Here is a 12,051-nt window from a genome sequence, read left to right as displayed (position 1 = left end):
AAAATGTGGTGGTGAAATAATGAACGTTGAGACACTGACCTGTGCTGAAAACTGGATAGATTGTCTTCATGTTTGAGACAAACAGCTCATTAAAGAAAACAAAGAATGTCTTTGTAAGGAGTTATCTTTAGAGTCTGAGTTTTAAAACTGTTTAAACTGTTGTGTCTATCGGAAGATGCTTCTCCTTTTGTTGAAAAGATTTTGCCCAATTATAAATATTTACAGACACTAATTAATAAAACTCCTTCCGCATGCTCTCAGTCTGAGGATGTCGACCTGCTTTTGGTAAGTGGTGAGGGTGCTTGGCACGTGCAAGGAGAAACCCAAAGTGACTTGTTAGGTGGAGGGGTAGCAGTAGTAAAATGGAAAGATGTCAGGAGTTAGTGTGTGTCAATATTGATTATATTTAAATGCCATTCATTTCAAGTATCACTCATAGGTGAGATATCAGGTTATCTATTTTTCTGTGTCAACCTCTGTAAGTAAAGGCCATGTTTTCAGTTTATTTTAGGATTTAATTTATAGTAAAATTGTAACAAACAAAAATATCCTTAGTTATTTAAAACCATGAATATGCTTATTTTTCTAAGAATTAAATTCTCAAGATATTTAAATTTATATAAATTTTTAATCTCCTTGCTCTAAGGAATTAAATATATACGTTAGCTGCTTTGCCATCTAGTTTGAGGGAAGGTTAGAAGAATCTGAAAAAAAGTGGTCAGAGCACCACCTGCTGGTCAAAATATAGCATGAACCCTCTACCCATCTGCTCTGGTGTGTATAGAACTGAGCATAAAAACCACCATGGTTGATTTTAATTTTTTTTTAATTTGCATTTGAATAAAACTGAAACAATAGAAGTACAGTATACATATTTCATCAGTTTTCAACATAGTCTGTTTTTACCCATAATAAAGCTATGGTACTTGTTACTAGTTCAGTTGCCTAGGAGATACTGATGTAATGGGTTACTATGGCAACAACTGGTCTCTTGAAGGATTGTAAATGATAGGGTTGGCAGAGTTCATAGAGACACATGTTAAATGATTAATTTCATGAGATTTGTACCAAGTTCTCTTTATGTGCAACACTAATACTGAAATCTAGTATTTTTAACTCTTAAAAAATTCTATAAGTAATATCTTTTTATTTACTTTAAAAGAATCAAAGGATAAATAACTCCCAGTCTGCTCAGTCATTGGCTACCCCAGTGGTTTCCGTAGCAACTCCTACTTTACCAGGACAAGGGATGGGAGGATATCCATCAGCCATTTCAACAACATATGGTAACGGTGAGTAGTTTGCCATGTTCAAATAATACATTAAATACTTTTTATTAAAAAGCAAGACGAAAAAGATATTACTCTTTAGTCTGCTAGGAAGCTTTATTTAATACCTGTGGTGTCCAGAGGACTATACCATTACCTATTCATTACTAAGACAAAGTGAATATCCACATGTTTCTTTCTTAGTGAGCAAAAGTTTTATTAACCCAACCTGAATTCAATATATAAGAACAATTTCAAGAAAATGAGCTATTGTTTCTGTGATGTAATGGAAAGCTCACTTTCTCAAGGTTGTTTAAAAAACATTTCTAGGTCATCAAATACTATGTACCTACTTGTGATACCAGATTGTAGTTCTAATAAACTAGAATTGCAGGCTGTATTACATTGAAGTTTTCACGGAATACTTAATTTTTGGTATATAGTATATCTCTTTTAAATTAAAATTGTCCCTAATGTTTTCTCTCCCTCCCTTCCGCAAATAAAAAAAAAGTATAACAATCATTAAATAATACTAATAGAATATTTTAAAAATTGAAAATGATTATTCTATTCACCATTTGATAATTTCCAAATTGAATATTTTCCCTGACTCTCTTATTCTCTTCTCTAGAGTACTCTCTGAGTAGCGCAGACCTGTCTTCCCTGTCTGGGTTTAACACCGCCAGCGCTCTTCATCTTGGCTCGGTAACTGGCTGGCAACAACAACACCTACATAATATGCCGCCATCCGCCCTCAGTCAACTGGGGTAAGCAATATTACTTCTTTCATAATACACTTTTAGAATGCATTGGTAAATGACAAATGGCAGTCTCTAACTGTGTGCTCTAATGTCCCTTTAGAGGATGTAAAATTCTACTTTATCAAAATCGGAAAGTTTAATACCTTTCAGGTAGCTTAAATATTACTTTCCTTCTTCTTTATGAGGAGGGGGAGCTCTGTGATAATAGGGTATGTTATTTCCCAGTTGTTTTAGGCTATATTTGTTTCCACTTCTGTCAATGATAAGTTTTTCTTCAGTTAGGTTTCCACATAGTTCATGTGGGACATAAGAAGACATTTATAGTTATTAGTTTTTTAAATTTTTGAGATATTTGAGAATCCTTTTCACTTAGCATAAACCACATAGTTCATGCCTAATGTAATGAACATAGCCTAATGCTCAGAGGGTCAGCTACTCCACTGATATACAAACTTCATATATTTATAATGTACTCATAATATAGTTGTATATTCATACATGTATGAATGTAAATATATGTATATGTACATACATACACTAATTATCTAAATTTGGGTATAAAAATAATTTTTGTTGTTTTCTGAAGTCAGAAGATGTCTATTTCTGCCCCCTTGTGGTACTTTTGAGATACGTCTTTATTATAGAAATAACTCCTGTCATTTATCAATAGGAAAGTTCAAATCTTAAAAGGCCCGGAATTCACAAATAATACTACTTGTAAAACCTTTTTTAAGTTTAAAACATGAACCAAAGACATGACTTTCAGTTTAATAACTCCAACACTTCAATTAATCTTCAAAAGAAATTACTAGGAAGATATAAAATACTTAAAGATAAACCGTTTTTATATTTTTATATTTATATTTTAGAAGAGTGGGGTATGCCTACCCTACTTTTACTTTTCTGCTGAGATGTTGGTTAAAATAGTTAGCTAGTTCTATGTTCATATCCTAAGGAGACAATGAGAGTAAAACTCTGATTAGAATAAAAATCACTGATTGATATCACAACTTCTCTCTTACTCCGCTCCAGCCCCACGAGCTTTCACGTGGAATTGATTTCACATAGATTACTGCTCTGGTTGTGGAGTCTTCACCCATTTACTATTTGCTTATATGCATTTTACTCACTAATCACTATTGTTGAAACTCTAAGCTCTCATGTAAAAAATAAAATAAATTCACTTGACACTGTTGCTCTGCTTTCTTGAAAGATTAACTTTGAAGATATGTTATATATTGAACAGCAACAGAATGTCTCTTTTTAGAATAAGATTTAAATTTTCCCAGAAATGTTAACTATCCAAATAGACATTTATGGCAATAACTTTTTCAGGCAGTTATCACTAAGTACATCGTATCAACCAGGCAATCTTAAAATACATACACGTGGCATTGTACTTCTGTGGTTCGGCAGTGAATCCACTGTTCGTGCTTCTTGTCAAAAATAAAGGTAGCTGTTTACTTCTCATTTTTCACAAAATTCATCCATTATAGGACTGACTTTCCTTAGAAATTATTAATGTCAAAAGCCATATTATTTTCTCCGACTATGGCTTTCCTTTCAGTAACACCCGATAATTTGCATTTTTACATAGAAAACACATGTATTTACGTATTTTAACTACACTACAATTTTTAAATTCTCTTCTATTACATGGGAAGAACGAAATTCTCTGCTGCCTTTAATAGAGGCTTCAGTAAATGAGAAAGAAGTGACAGCCCTGGACTAGAGAGGAACTGAATTACAACAGCCAAGGATGAAGCATTTTGTTTAATTCCAGTTTCTTTCAGCACCAATTCTCATGGTGCATGAGTTGACTCTGAGTTTAGTCTATGTGTTTTTATTGCACTTAATCACTTCCCTTATCCCTCAAATAGATACCCCTTCCAGGCATTCTAATTTTAGCCCGCCTGCCTGCCTGCCTTCTTTCCCTCCTTCCTTCCTTCCTTCCTTCCTTCCCTCCTTCCTTCCTCTCTCTCTCTCTCTTTCTCTCTTTGTCTCTCTGTCTCTCTCTCACACACACACACACACACACGCAGTAGTTTTCATAAGGAGATTCCTTCAAATGAGCTAGCCTATGCTCACACAATTAAATCTTAAAAATAAAAAGAAAATCCCAAGTTGTAACATTTATGTAAAATAAATTATATGAGCTACCTTTATTCCTTACAATGTAAATCAGTTTTTAAAAACTGATATTTTTCCAGGCCAAAGTAGTCCCAAATGCTTGTGTGGTGGATTCACATTCTTTCGGATAGATACAGTGTTCAAAGCAAGAGTAAAATATCTTTCAGCTCACCTAAGTAGAAATTCCTCGCAGACCAAGAGGGTTGCCACAATTCTTTCTCAAAATTAAAGAAGTATGAAAGAGCTCTTCATATTTTGTTCATAGAAATACCTTTAAGTCCTTAAAGCTATACTGTTAGCACTATCTAGTATCTGATTTTATCTAAGCAAGTTAGATGAACAGCATAAACTGACCTATGTAGGCGGCAGAGCAGACTGGCAGAAGGAACTTGCCATCAGGAGTTAGCAAAAGTCATTCGAATTCTAATATTTGAGAAAATAACCCTCAAATTTTTTGGTATTTTTCTCCTACCACCTAAAAAAAAGACAACCTGTTTTCTAGAAGCGTTTCCATCATCATCCTTGTTGATGTGGGTATTCAGTACATACTGAGAGATGACTTTAAGTAAAGATGATTTTTAAAAGGTTAGGTTACATATAGTTTGATAGTCTAATTTCCAGGCGGGGGCAGTAAGAAATTTGAATAAAGCTATCCAGTCATGTTTCATTTCTCAACAATATGGGGAAGGTCGGTGTTTCCCCAGCTGGAAGGAAGGCATTTGTAGTAGCTGGGAGCTTGCAGCAGGACTGGATATGGGAACGTGCATATCTGGCTTCTGTCTCCCCATCCACCTCCTCATCACCTACACATAGGAAGTATCTCACAATTATCTGTGTCTGTAAAAATTTTGTTCTCAAGAACAAGTAGACCAACATGCTTATATCTGAATCTAGTATATATACAGCAAAGTGCTGTTAATGCTGCTTTTTCAAGAACATACTTCTTTGATCATGGAGACTAGCCAATTAAACTTCATTCTGTTTTGAATCCCATAGCACAGTATAATGAAGCTGAATCTAAGATATCACTTACAATGCATTACTGTGGATTTAGTGTCCCCAGAACTACTCAGAATGCTTCATAAACGCTTTCACTGTCAAATGAAATGCCACCAACTAAGTTTATCTTATCTTAGGGACTAGCCTATTTGTTTGTAGGAAAGGATAAACAGTTAGTGTTGTATCTTTTGTGGGGAAGAGATATAGCAAAATCTATACAAGCCAGCTGACTTTGGGAAATGGAGTGAATAAGTAGAAAAAGCAACTTCCAAAAGCTGTATTAAAGAAACAGCATTTTGATTATATTATTTTTTGCTCAGTTTATCCAGATTAACTGCTTATACTGGTTCAACTCACCCAATTTTTTTTTTCTAATTTTCCATGTCACCCTGCCTCTGAATCTAAATGTCAAAGGGCAGGCAAAAGTATTTATTGATATGCCACTTTATTTTCAGACCCCTAATTGACATTCATTATTAAACAGTTGTGTGATTCATAGTAGAAGCATTTAATTAAATTTTAGTGAAATAGTCTTCCTTATCCAGAGCCAGGAAAATTCTTTCTTCCAGAAATCAAAAGATGATTTCCTGTGACATCAAAATGAATCATTAAGTAACTCTGAACCAAGATAAAATAGTCCACCATTATGGATCCTTTTGAAATACAGGTGTTCCCCTCCTCGTTTCAATATCTTTTTGAGTTAAAGATTATTTAATTAAAAGTCTTAGAAAATTAGTGTACTAATATACAATGTAAAATAAAAACAAGAAATAAATAAAAGTATAAACAGGTGATTGAAAATTATATACACTCAATGTGTAGTATCTTGATATAAATGCTAAGACAGCTTTGATTCTGTAAGCTCATAAAAGAGAGAGAAAGAAAGCCTTATTAGGGAAACAAACAATTCTCCCTTATGTTATTCTCGACATTAGCTCATCTATTAATAAGAGAAGGAAAGTAATCCTTTGCCAGTAGGTGGTGCTTTTGTATAAAACATCACTCAGAGATAAACTCATTTCTAATTTTGTTATCTCTATATATCTTGAATTGCATCTTCCAAAAGCCCAGCCCTAAGTTACTCCACTTTTTCCTCTGAAATATATGCCCATTTTCTCACTGCATATAGTGACATTTTTAATACCATCTAATTCTCTCCATTGGAAAGTAACATAATCACATACATGAGTAGGTGGGTTTGCTTTCCTGTTTAAAATGGGTGTGTCTGTATGGATGATTCTTTACTGTGACTCTCCTCAGTAAAAGAGATTTCTGTTCCCTCTTGACAATATGGACAAATAACACTGACTCTAGCCGTGGATGTCAGTGCACTCAGAATGTAAGAACAGTACAAGCATCTTAAAATTGATGTCAGCAATATTACTATGGTTTATCCTGATCAAAGTCATTGTGATTGCTAGTCTACACCTAAGAGCTTGATGCTTTTCCCTCCAGAACTTACAAGTATCTAAATTCTCCCACACCTTGGAAGAAGGGCAAGTTACACTCTCCTGGAATAAATGAGGATTAAGGGTTATAAACCCAGTAAAATCACACTAGATCCTTTTTTACAACAACCTTTCCTTAGGCAAATCCAGAGTCATCAACTAATGACAATGATGAATTAGAGGAGTGGTCTTAGTATCCCAGCAGGGAGAGACTAGCAATAATAATATTGAGGTAATTGTGGGGGAAAAAACAGTGTTTTCATCCCATGTAACTCAGAAAGGATGAAGAAAGTCAAATTCTTTCTCAGTTTTAGTGGGATAGGAAGTCTTAATTGTTTTTAAGCCAGTACTTAAAATTTCCTTCCCCGTCTTTCCCCATCCCAAGCTTTTCACCAGAAACGGTTATAGGTAGCATTTTATGGATTCTATTTATTTGAAATTTGAACTCTCTTCACTTTCTCTGAAGACTATGCAACTTAATGTGCATATTAAATTGAGGGAAACATTTATATCCATAATAAGCTCTCTGCAATAATTTTCAAACACAGGCATTAGTAAATCAAAGAAGTCTAATTCAGAACCTAAGCCCTGTATTGTTAGGTCTTGGATTACATTTTGGAAATAGTCTAGGGAGAAATTCCGTGGACATAGAAAATGCTTTTTCCAGCGTGTCTTGTTAAAACCTTCCTGAACCGGTAACCCGGACATTTAGGGAGGCTGTGAGAGACTAGGGGTATGATTCATGAGGCCTGGACTAGTTGAATGCTGGAATTATTACGGGGCAAATCAACAAAAGCATCCCGATTGCTCTAAGAAGGCGATGCCCCCAGGTGCTTTCAAGCACGCTCTCCTCCCTCTGGGCATGCTCTGGTGTCGATGCAAATCTTTAAGCTGATGTTTTATGTAATTGTGAGTTCCTGGGGGCTCCAGGCCTCCTCCATCTGTAACTGGGTTTCCTTTCCTCCTACAGAGCTTGCACTAGCACTCATTTATCTCAGAGTTCAAATCTCTCCCTGCCTTCTACTCAAAGCCTCAACATCAAGTCAGAACCTGTTTCTCCTCCTAGAGACCGTACCACCACCCCTTCGAGATACCCACAACACACGCGCCACGAGGCGGGGAGATCTCCTGTTGACAGCTTGAGCAGCTGTAGCAGTTCGTACGATGGCAGCGACCGAGAGGATCACCGGAACGAATTCCACTCCCCCATTGGACTCACCAGACCTTCGCCGGACGAAAGGGAAAGTCCCTCAGTCAAGCGCATGCGACTCTCTGAAGGATGGGCAACATGATCAGATTATTACTTAATAGTTTTTTTTTTTCTTGCAGTGTGTGTGTGTGCTATACCTTAATGGGGAAGGGGGGTCGATATGCATTATATGTGCTGTGTGTGGAAAAAAAAAGTCAGGTACTCTGTTTTGTAAAAGTACTTTTAAATTGCCTCAGTGATACAGTATAAAGATAAACAGAAATGCTGAGATAAGCTTAGCACTTGAGTTGTACAACAGAACACTTGTACAAAATAGATTTTAAGGCTAACTTCTTTTCACTGTTGTGCTCCTTTGCAAAATGTATGTTACAATAGATAGTGTCATGTTGCAGGTTCAACGTTATTTACATGTAAATAGACAAAAGGAAACATTTGCCAAAAGCGGCAGATCTTTACTGAAAGAGAGAGCAGCTGTTATGCAACATATAGAAAAGTGTATAGATGTTTTGGACAGACCCGGCAAAGGGTGGCCACGGTTAAATGTTAGGAACACATCAGGTCACCTAACACCCACCCCGAGAACGCTCACAAACCTGCAGGCACATCCTTGGTGTATGGCACTCATGAGAAAGGATCGACGACCATTAAAAGAGGACCATACCTATTTTTAAAAATGTGGAGTTTGAGGGCTAACGTATTTAATTAAATAAATAAATAAATCTGGGTCTGCATCTCTTATTAAATAAAAATATAAAAATATGTACATTACATTTTGCTTATTTTCATATAAAAGGTAAGACAGAGTTTGCAAAGCATTTGTGGCTTTTTGTAGTTTACTTAAGCCAAAATGTGTTTTTTTCCCCCTTGATAGCTTCGCTAATATTTTAAACAGTCCTGTAAAAAAACCAAAAAGGACTTTTTGTATAGAAAGCACTACCCTAAGCCATGAAGAACTCCATGCTTTGCTAACCAAGATAACTGTTTTCTCTTTGTAGAAGTTTTGTTTTTGAAATGTGTATTTCTAATTATATAAAATATTAAGAATCTTTTAAAAAATCTGTGAAATTAACATGCTTGTGTATAGCTTTCTAATATATATAATATTATGGTAATAGCAGAAGTTTTGTTATCTTAATAGCGGGAGGGGGGTATATTTGTGCAGTTGCACATTTGAGTAACTATTTTCTTTCTGTTTTCTTTTACTCTGCATACATTTTATAAGTTCAAGGTCAGCTGTCAAAAGGATAACCTGTGGGATTAGAACATATCACATTGCAACACCCTAAATTGTTTTTAATCCATTAGTAATCAATTGGGTCAACTGACATCCATTGTATATACTAATTAGTTTCTTTCATGCTGTTTTTTTTGTTTTTGTTTTTGCATTTTTATCAAATGCAGGGCCCCTTTCTGATCTCACCATTTCACCAAGCATCTTGGAATTCAGTAAGTGCATACCCTAAACTTGCCCATATCCTAAATGATATGGTTGGTTTTCAGCCTAGAATTTGATAACGCTTTTAAGAAATATGCCCAGAATAGAGAGCTGTGTCGGGGCACATGTCCTGCCAATATAGCCCTAGAAACAAGTGATATGGAGTTTACTCTATGCATGAGTTATAAATTCCCACAGAAGAAAAATGTGAAAGACTGGGTGCTAGATAAGAAGGAAGCAGGTAAAGGGATAGTTGCTTCGTCATCCGTTTTTAATTATTTTACCTGACCCTTAACAATCTTGTCAGCAATATAGGACTGTTGAACAATCCCGGTGTGTCAGGACCCCCAAATGTCACTTCTGCATAAAGCATGTATGTCATCTATTTTTTCTTCAATAAAGAGATTTAATAGCCATTTCAAGAAATCCCATTAAAGAACCTCTCTATGTCCCTTTTTTTTTAATTTTCAAGAAATAATGATGACTCTTGTCTAATATTCGTCTATAAGGGATTAATTTTCAGACCCTTTAAAAAGTGAGTGCCATAAAAGAAAGTTGATATATATTGTTTAAAAGAGATTTCAGTCTAGGAATGATTTTCTCTTGGAATGTGAAGATCTGTCGATTCATCTCCAGTCATACACATTGACATACACAGCAAAGAAGATAGACAGTAAGAGCGACACTGCTATATCAGGTGTAAGACATTTCTTATCCAGTGTTTTCTTTTTCTTGAATAGTTGCTATGTGTTTCCCATTGCAGAAGGCTGCCGCTGGGTGGCAAAAGCCAAGAGACCTTACTAACTAGGCTATATTTTTCTTAACTTGATCTGAAATCCACAATTAGACCACAATGCACCTTTGGTTGTATCCATATAGGATGCTAGCCTGCCTTGTACTAACGTTTTGTATACTAAATCAAACAAAAAAAAATCAATCATTTCATATATCCCACTACTCCAGGTATCCATGGAACATGAAAGAAAAACATTTATGCAGAGGAAAAACAGAAAATCATCCCTGAAAACACACACACACACACACACACACACATTCACACATAGGGGGAAAAAAAACTGAGAAAATCATTTTCCTCGCCATAAATTTGATCCCATTCTTACAACCCATCCTCATAACTTGATGTGTACAAAATATGCAAATGTCACAAATGCTCTTTGTCATTTCAAAACACTTTATCAATAACTTACCAGTGGGTGGGAAAGGGTCATTATGTGAAAATACGAAAAAATAGCCATATTAATTTTTTACCTGCAGTTTGCCTCAGCAAGAAAGAAAAAGTGATTTTCTAATGCTGAAGATAAAGTAAGCTAAAGTGCCAGCAGAAGCCTTGGCTATTTATAGCAGTTCTGACAATAGTTTTATAAGAACATGAAAAGAACAGAATCACTTGAAAATGGTTGCCAGTCATCTCTTGTTCCCACTACTGAATTCATATAAAGTGGTGGCAAGATAGCAAAGGGATAATCTGAGAATTTTTTAAAGATGACTTAATGAGAAGAAGCACAATTTTGATTGTGATGAGTCACTTTCTGTAAACAATCGCTGTCTATCTTTACCCTTATACCTTATCTGTAATTTACCATTTATTGTATTTGCAAAGCTAGTGTGGTTTTGGGTTTTTATCATGGTAAATCCTTTGTATTCAGGAGTTTAGGGCAGAGCCCTGAGGGAATGTTATTTTACATAACCCATCCTAGAGTAACATTTTAGGCAACATTCTTCATTGCAAGTAAAAGAACCATAAGTGGCATTTTACACAGCTTACAAGTATTGTTATATCTAATCCTATTTTAGAAGATGTTTTGGTAATATTAAGCTTAAATACTGGTAAAACTGATGCAATATACGCAAGCTGCACAACCTGTATGCATTGGTGCGTGGAAGGCTGTTCATTTCAACCTTTTTTAAAATTGTGTTTTTTAGTAAAATGGCTTATTTTTTCCCAAAGGTGGAATTTAGCATTTTGTAATGATGAATATAAAAATACCTGTCATCCTCAGATCATTTTAAGGTTAACTAAGGTGAAAATTTAAAAAAATTCCAATACACTTTCCAATACACTTTTTAGAAAAATGTCTGCCCTCTCACACTTTTATGTATTTATTTTTCTTACATACCCATCTTCTAACTTAGAGATAGCATTGTTTGCCCCTTTATCCTTGTTTTTGTTTTTTACTCCAGAGAGTAAATGCTTTGTATTTCTTTCTTTAAAAAAAAAAAAATTTTTTTTTTTTAAAGAAGAAGCAGCCACTCGAACCCTCAATAAATGCTGTTGCCTAAGCATGGCGTACTTCATCTGTTCCCGTTTGTGCCATCTGCTGTGATGTCATCACTTATATGGCGTTAATTTCCTGCCACTACAGATCTTTTGAAGATTGATGGAATACTGGTGTCTGTTAGAATGCTTCAGACTACAAGATGTAATTAAAGGCTTTTCTTAATACGTTTTAACCAAAGATGTGGAGCAATCCAAGCCACATATCTTCTACATGAAATTTGTCCATTTTGGTTATTTTCATAATCGGGTATTGCATTTTGCCTTCCCTGTTCATACCTCAAATTGATCCATACCTCAGTTTAATTCAGAGAGGTCAGCTAAGAGGCGGATTCTGTTGTGGTTTGAATGCATTACCAGTGTTCTCTTGGAGCGAAGCAGCCCTGGGTCACTGTAGGCATAGGACTTGGATTGCTTCAGATGGTTTGCTGTATCATTTTTCTTCTTTTTCTTTTTCTGGGGACTTGTTTCCATTAAATGACAGTAATTAAAATAGCTTGTAAA

The 12,051-nt window shown here is 35.3% G+C and overlaps 1 protein-coding gene across 16 annotated transcripts in view; it reads left to right on the top strand.

Moving 5' to 3' along the window:
• MEF2C (myocyte enhancer factor 2C) overlaps positions 1 to 11,368 on the top strand; it is a 164,492-nt gene extending 153,124 nt beyond the window's left edge. For 14 of the 16 annotated variants that reach the window (XM_036846478.1, XM_036846483.1, XM_036846466.1 and 11 more), the window contains 3 exons: positions 1,163 to 1,292; positions 1,900 to 2,035; positions 7,577 to 11,368. In XM_036846478.1, the coding sequence (XP_036702373.1) occupies positions 1,163 to 1,292; positions 1,900 to 2,035; positions 7,577 to 7,898 (588 nt within the window). In that variant the 3' untranslated portion in view covers positions 7,899 to 11,368. The remainder of the gene's footprint in view (positions 1 to 1,162; positions 1,293 to 1,899; positions 2,036 to 7,576) is intronic. The other 2 variants (XM_036846481.1, XM_036846480.1) reach the window with 1 other exon arrangement.
• The last annotated feature ends 683 nt before the right edge of the window (positions 11,369 to 12,051 follow it).

Source organism: Balaenoptera musculus, chromosome 3, assembly GCF_009873245.2.
Source record: "Balaenoptera musculus isolate JJ_BM4_2016_0621 chromosome 3, mBalMus1.pri.v3, whole genome shotgun sequence".
Lineage (NCBI taxonomy): Eukaryota > Metazoa > Chordata > Mammalia > Artiodactyla > Balaenopteridae > Balaenoptera > Balaenoptera musculus.
Note: the sequence above shows the minus strand (reverse complement) of the source record. Positions and strands in the feature narration are given on the sequence as shown.